This window comes from Phymastichus coffea, unplaced genomic scaffold (genome assembly GCF_024137745.1).
Source record: "Phymastichus coffea isolate CEN01 unplaced genomic scaffold, Cenicafe_Pcof_1.1 PCOF00005, whole genome shotgun sequence".
Classification (NCBI taxonomy): domain Eukaryota; kingdom Metazoa; phylum Arthropoda; class Insecta; order Hymenoptera; family Eulophidae; genus Phymastichus; species Phymastichus coffea.
In genome coordinates, this window is record NW_026706816.1 from 1575144 (window position 1) to 1582908 (window position 7765).

The window sequence follows — 7765 nt, forward strand, 5'->3', positions numbered from 1 at the left end:
TTCATCATTTCATCTTGAATTATAATGCATGATAAATCTTCCATCAATTCATCAATTTCTTTGTACTTGGCATAATAATATAAAATCATTCGTCCATTTAAAGTGGACATAAGTAATTTATACAGTGGTTTCTGTTTTATCACTAAAAACAAGATGCCATTACAATCACAATATACATTCATTGTCTTTAAACTTGTAATTATTTTTGAATAATTAAAATAAAATAATGAAATAGATTGATAATTACAATCAGAATAAGATCCACAATACATATCAAACTAGTCTTTGATTGTCATCTTGGATGATTCTTTCTTATCACATTCTTTTGATGAAATACAATAGTTACTATCGTTTTGAAATGAATTATTCGAATCAAAGGGATTATCTAAATTGATATTATCAAAATCACTTTCAAGGTTATAACGGGGTTTCTGCTCAGCTTCGCCTGGACAGGAACAGTTATATAATTTATAAGTCGAAAATCGGGAAATAAATTAGGTTGCTCTCCAGAGCAGCACGGTGCTCCTGCACCGGATGTCCTGGGTCCAGCAGCTCAGTTGCCTCCTTTTCGGTCAGAAAGCTTGGCCCGCGGAGAGTGTCGTAGGCTACGCGTGAAGATGCGCGACGTCCAAAGAGAGAGATTCGCGCGTGTACAGTCGCATACACAATTGCAATTCAAGGAACAGGGAGTCGGCGGACAATAAGCACTCAAATATAATTAAAAGTAAAGGCGTATAAATTTTAATTAGCAACAAAGGAATACATAGTATCGAAACGCGTCGATATAAACAATATTAATCGCAACGCAACGAACTCGCAATAGTTTAACAGTGAAGCGAACGGAACTGCGCACGCGCTACGCGGTTAAGGTCGCGCAAGCACTCGCTCTGTTGTGAGCTGTGCACAATGGCGACAGCGAACCGGCGCGCACCGTTCGAACGTGGAAGCGACAAAAGAAAAGGCGAGCGTAAACGCGCGGCTTAGTCAACGCAAAAAGGGAGAGAGCGGTATAGAGAGAGAAGCCAGGTACTAGATCTGGTACTTACAGTATGGTCGCTTGTACGCCTACTCTAATCCGCAAACCGAGGGCACACAATAGCGGGCTCGCTTCTGCCGCGCACTCGCTTCCGCTGGTCGGCTGACTCTCAACAACGCCTCTCTTATCGTGTAGGCAGCGTACGTAGGCTGAATGTCCGCGGTAGGCCTCGGCTCGCCAGAAGGAAATTGAAGGATACTCCTGACGACTCGCGCGAGGGACGTTAACCCGTCGATCGCCGAAAACGGACTATATCAATATTCGAAACTCTCTCTCCCTCCTCGCAAGGAAGCGTCTCTCCGCGAGGTCCGCGCCGCGAGTCGATATCGATTATCGTACGCAAGTCGCGTCGCTTACCAGTTCGCTGACGTCCGTAATGCTGTAACTATTCAAACAATAAGGTAATTTATAATGATTATTAAATATATTAGTTACTGGCTTCTTGGAGAGAGAGAGACATAACGAAGATACAAACGATTCGTTATAAGGTTAGATATAAATTTGGCATCTGCAGCAATAGACTGATTGTTATAACTACTATCTGCCACAGTTCTTTGTTTTTCGTCAAGCAATTGAGATTTTGAATTAATATCTAAACTAACTTCATTTACTACTGGAGCAATAAATGCAAGATAAAATTTTTTTTTGAATGCTTGATTCAATTCTGATTTACTATCTATTATTTTATCAATATTTTCTTCTGTCAAATTTAAGAATTTTTCTTGATTGTAACCATAATCTGAAATAATATTATGGGAATGTCTTTTACTACTTTCACACAAAAAGTCAAGATAAAAAAAATAAATTCTACTACGTTTACTTACAAGCAAATGATCTGGCTAATTGAGGATATCCCCACAGTTTTAGAAGATCTTCGACGTATTTATCACCCATCTTTATATGTCGCCAATTCTTATTTATATCAGCACTTCACACATTATGACACATTTATCAACAACAATCCATATAACCCAAATGCTAAATAGAACTCTGAACGCTGCCAAAATCTGACTTTCGCTCACAAGAGATGCAAAAATATTTTATCACATGCAGAGAAATATACGCGGTAAATCTAGCGAATTGGCGGGCAGTACCTAACCTCTTAGCGCCATGACTGAAAAAAACACATGGCTTGCCACCTTATCCGGAAGTGACTGACTGTCACGTAAAAAGTAGGTGACGGTATGTTCTCGTGAGAGTGGTGCATATGCGATCATAGGTGGCGCGCTGATTTCGTCCCTACTATTTATAATGGCACAGGCTTTCCGTGCGGAGGTAGCTTTTGCTGCTGCGAGTGCTGCGGTCACTCAACGGTCATCATACGTGTCAAACGGATGGCGGATGAATGGTCGGACTATAGTCTATAGTCGAACGTACCCATAGAATTTTCGCAGAGATCGAGTACGGACCTCAGAGAAAAACTCAGCATGAAAAAACCCTGCTAAAAATGTAGGATTAAAAATGATTAAAAATTGACCAATCATTTTTAATCCTATATCTGAATCCTTAAAAAGTCGATTGAATTGCATCGAGATCTTACATTACAAAACCAAAGGATTGAAACTGATTAATATTGATTGGATTAATTAGGATTCAAATGTATTAAATTGAATAATATCGAATACTTTTTAATGACAAATATTTGCATTGAAAGTGTGGGGACTCGACCGACTGCTCCATCGGCCGCTAGCCGGCAGCACCAGCCTCGCCGGCGGAAACAGGCGCTCGAGTCGCGCATCTGCGCGACGACCGACCGAGGGGCGAAGATAGCGACAGTACGCACGCGGCTGAGTCTGTGCTCCCGTTTGTTCGCGTGTAATTAGCTTTGCCTGTACATATTAAATAAATATTTGTTACTCCACGTCCGGTGTTTTCTCTTCTCCGTTCCCCTCCTCGTATGGAACGCAATAGTGGTGACCCCGACGTGATCCGGACGGATTCGTAAGTGACATCGTGGCCGGCTCGAAACCCACGCCGCCGCCATTGCAGGACTTGCCTTCGCGCATACCGGCACCTGTTGCACCTTTGGCGCCGTCGAGAAAATCCGCGAATGACTCGCAGTTTTCCCTGCCGCCACACAGACTCGCGACCAGCTCTTCGCGATCTCTTTCGGTGCCGCCGCGGAAGGTAACGAACAGGGCCCAGTCGACTTCAGGGCCATCGCGAAAGCCAGTGCTCACGGCGCGACCCTACACGCGCTCTTTCGCACGGGACTTCGGGCCTCCGCTGCCACCGGAACCCGAATCAACGAGAAAACGTAGGGTTCGCGAGTGTGTGTCTCAAGAGACGAAAAAGGCCAGTATCGTGATGGGGGATAACGGCGACAATCAGAACCAAGTTCCTGTCGCCGACCTCGCTGCCGCCCTGGAAACTCAAGGGCAGGAGCTCACTCGGCTACAGCAGCAATTGGCCATGCAAAATGTAGGACCTGCACGCTCCTGCAAGCTTCCCCCCGTCTGGAAGGAATCGCTGGAGGGCTGGTTCGCGCACGCCGAGTCCATGATGGCATGCCATGGCGTCACCGCTGATGAGATGCGCTACAACCTCATCGTGACCGCTCTGGACGCTGCTATGACGAGGGACCTTCTGGACGTGCTGCAGGACCCACCGGCCGAAGGCAAGTACGAGCGCCTGAAGGCGCAAGTTTTAGCGCGTTTTGGCCTGTCCGCCGAGCAGCGGCTTCGCACACTGTACAGCGGCATCCAGACGCAAGCCGTCGAGCATCCTCCACGAGATGAGGCGTCTCGCAGGCACCAGTATCGACGACGCTGGGCTGAAGGTTCGCTGGCTCGACGTGCTGCCGCCCATGTCGCAGCAGGTTCTCTGCGTCATGCGCAACGCCTCGCTTCAGGAGCTAGCTGAAGCCGCAGACGAGCTTTACAAGCTGCCAGGCGCCTCCGTGTCAGCAGTGAGGCAGGGCTCACGTGGCACATCGCCGGCTCGCACTGCCTCCACCGGCTCTTCCATCAGTGGGGACATCGCTGATCTGCGTGCCGGGATGGCACAGCTGCTGTCAGCCACGAAGCTGATCCTCGAGGCTGTCACCGCCTTGACGCAGTTCTCGCGTCCTGGTTCGCAGCAGTCCGGACGTGACCGCAGCCGAAGCCGTGGCTCAGGAAGCCGCTCGGCCTCACCAGCACCCAACGGCCACTGCTACTACCACTATCGTTTCGGTGCTTCAGCAGAGCACTGCCGTCAGCCCTGCACTTTCGTCGCCAGCTCGGCGCCAAAAAACTAATGACGCTGCCGTCCGTTCAGGCGTTTCACGGCAGCGCCACAGCCACGGAAAATCGCCTGCATGTAAAGGACAGGAATTCAGGCCTGACCTTCCTCGTCGATTCCGGCTCCGTCGTCTCCCTGCTGCCCCGTTCGGCAGTGCCGGGACCGACAGCCGGACGCCTGGCTAAGCAGGAGCTTAGCCTTACCGCGGCGAACATGTCACCCATCGCTACCTACGGTCGCGTCGTGCTCGCGCTCAACCTCGGGCTGCGCAGGGAGTACACCTGGCCCTTCGTTATCGCTGACATCCACAGCGCCATCATCGGTGCCGACTTTCTGGGCCACGCTGGGCTACTCCCGGACCTGCAGAACATGCGCCTTGTCGACTCGACGACCGGCCTCCGCTCGCAGGGACTGCAGCTCGCAGCGGTGGAGCACTCGGTGGCCATCCTACACGACCCTGGAGGCGACCTGGATGCTCGCCGCCAGTACGACGAGCTGCTGGTTGAGTTCGCCCACCTCATGAAGCCGAACTCCCGGCGTGCCAACATCGACGGAGCGGTTGTTCGACACCGCATCGTCACCAGCGGACCTCCTGTCTTCGACTGCCCACGCCCGTTGCATAGCGAGCGCCTCAAGGGCGCCAAGGACGCCATCAAGGAGCTGACCGACCGAGGCATCGTCAGGCCTTCCTTGAGCCAGTGGGCCAGCCCGCTCAACCTGGTGCTGAAGAGCCCCGGTGTCTACCGCGTCACCGGCGACTACCGAGGCCTCAACGCTGTCACCGAGGTAGACCGCTACCCGCTCCCGATCATCGAAGACCTACTCCACGATTGCCACGGCGGCGTCGTGTTCTCGGTGATCGATCTGGAAAAAGCATTTTACCAGATCCCAATGGCGCAGGAGGACATCGCCAAGACAGCCGTTACAACACCATTCGGCCTCGTAGAGTTCATGATGATGCCACTGGGTCTCCGAAACGCCCCGAAAACGCTGCAGCGTTTCTTGAACTCGCTCTTCCGTGACATGCCGTTTGTCCGTTGGTATTTGGACGATGCCATCATCCGCTCCAAGGACCATCGGGAACACCTGCAGCACCTGCGTATCGTGTTCCAGGCACTGCGTGACGCTGGCCTCACCGTCAACCTTAAGAAGTGCCAGATCGGCCAGGATTCGGTGGATTTCTTGGGCTACCAGTTCTCGCGACACGGCTACAGGCCACCACTTCGGAAGATCGACGCCATCGAGAGAATTCCGAGGCCGACGAACAACCAAGAGCTGCGCAGCTTCCTGGGAACGGTCGACTACTATCGACGCTGTATTCCAAAGGCCGCGCACATCCAAGTGCCTTTGAACCTTCTTCGCGGAGCTCCGAAGCGCAAGAAGGCCAAGCTTCCACCCTGGACCGAGGAACACGAGCAAGCTTTCCTCGCCTGCAAGGAAGCTTTACGCAAGGCAACGACGAACTCGTTCCTTGCCCCCGACTCACAGCTCATACTCTATACGGATGCCTCCGACACGGCTCTCGGTGCCGTCCTGGAACAGTCCATCGATGTAAACAGTATCCAGTGGGATTCTTTTCCAGGAAGCTCACGGACACCGAGAGACGCTACAGCACCTACGACAGGGAGCTCCTTGCAGCGTACGCGGCTGTAAAATTCTTCCAGCGCTTCCTGGAGGGACGTACCTTCGAGCTACGCACGGACCATAAGCCACTCATCTACGCCGCCAATCAGCCGGCAGCCAAGGCTACCCCTCGACAGCAGAGGCACCTGGACTACCTGTTACAGCAGAACGTGATCCTTCGTCACATCAAGGGCACGGACAACGTCGTCGCGGACACATTCTCCCGAGCGTGCACCATCGGCATGCCATCTGCACTTCTGGCGCGCGACATCGCAGCGGCCCAGGAGACAGACGAAGAGTTGTGACATCTTCGCGACAAGGGCCTTCTTACCTTGCAGCAGCTGGAGATCGATGGCGTCAGCATCGCCTGCAACGTCCACGACGGTGTGGTCAGGCCTTATCTCCCGCACACGCTGCGCCGCAAGGCATTCGACGTCCTGCACTCGCCAGCTCATCCGAGTCTGAGAGCAACCGCACGGCTTCTGACGGCTAAATTCATTTGGCCTCACGCCCGAAGAAACGTCGCCCGTTGGGCCCGCGCTTGCCTTGTCTGCCAGCGTGCCAAGGTCGGTCGGCACAACCGGGCTGCGCTCAAGTCGTTTGACGTTCCAGACAATCGATTTGAGCACGTCCACGTCGACCTCATCACGCTGCCACACATCGGCGAGCTGCGCTACTGCCTAACGATCATCGACCGCTTCACCAGGTGGCCTGTCGCAGTTCCGCTTCCGGATATCGCCGCCGAGACCGTCGCCGCCGCCTTTCTGAAAGAGTGGATCGCGAATTTCGGATGCCCGTTGACGATCACCTCGGACCAGGGAACGCAGTTCGAGTCTGCTCTCTTCAAGGCCCTGGCTCAGCTCACCGAATTCAAAAGGATCCATACAACGCCGTACCATCCACAAAGCAACGGCCTGGTCGAGCGTTTCCACCGCACCTTGAAGGCCGCCTTGATGTGCGACACGGCCACACCGTGGCCCGATCGTCTGCCCGTAGTCCTGCTGGGCCTCCGCTCAGCTTACAAGGAGGACCTCGAGGCATCACCAGCAGAGCTTCTGTTCGGGACCACCCTGCGCCTCCCGGGGGAATTCTTCGTGAAGCAGAGCGTTCCGGCGAGCCAACCGGGTTTCGTCGCCCGGCTGAGGGACACGATGCGTCAGCTGCGAGCAGTGCCAGCATCCAGGCACTCAACGTACCGTCCTTTCATCAACAAGGACCTGAATAGCTCCACTCACGTTTTCCAGCGCATCGATGCGGTGCGCAAGCCACTGCAGCCACCGTACTCGGGCCCTCACGAGGTCTGCCGCCGCGTAGACGACAAAGTCTACATCATCAGGGTAAACGGACAGGAAAAGGCGGTATCCACGGACGCGCTGAAGCCCGCCTACCTCGATGACGACAGTCAAGAGTCCCAGAAACCGGCTCCGAGGGACGTCCCGCCAGCACCTGCGCCATCGCAGCAACTTACGCCGCCGTCCCATTCGCTACCGCATCATCAATCGCCGCTGTCCCATTCACCTTCGTCCTCGACGCCGCCTCTGCACGACGAACTTCGCCCGCAGGGACCTGCGCTCTCGACGTCGCCTTCGCCAGCAGCCGCCGCGCCTCAGCGGGAAGAGCTCCAGGCGCAGGAACTTGCGCTTCCGACGCCGTTTCCGGCTCGGCCACGAGAACCTTCCAGCACGCAGCCACAGGTTTCTTCACCGCCTCGAGCCACGCCGAACATCCTGCGCAAAAGGGTGTGCCTTTTGCGTCCTTCCGTGCCCCACGGAAGTCTCTAAGGGGGGAGTACCTGTGGGGACTCGACCGACTGCTCCATCGGCCGCTAGCCGGCAGCACCAGCCTCGCCGGCGGAAACAGGCACTCGAGTCGCGCATCTGCGCG

General features: G+C 53.8%; 1 protein-coding gene across 1 annotated transcript; it reads left to right on the forward strand.

Moving 5' to 3' along the window:
* The first annotated feature begins 3343 nt into the window (after nt 1–3343).
* LOC131667779 (uncharacterized) lies at nt 3344–4274 on the forward strand. The gene is made up of 2 exons (XM_058941477.1): nt 3344–3657; nt 3713–4274. The coding sequence occupies exons 1-2, from the start codon at nt 3344–3346 to the stop codon at nt 4272–4274; spliced, it is 876 nt and encodes a 291-aa protein (XP_058797460.1).
* The last annotated feature ends 3491 nt before the right edge of the window (nt 4275–7765 follow it).

Coding starts and splice junctions, on each gene's coding strand:
- LOC131667779 (XM_058941477.1), top strand. CDS start 3,344: ATGGGGGATAACGGCGACAATCAGAACCAAGTTCCTGTCGCCGACCTC. Junction 3,658..3,712: donor GACCCACCGGCCGAAGGCAA/GTACGAGCGCCT, acceptor TCCGCCGAGCAG/CGGCTTCGCACACTGTACAG.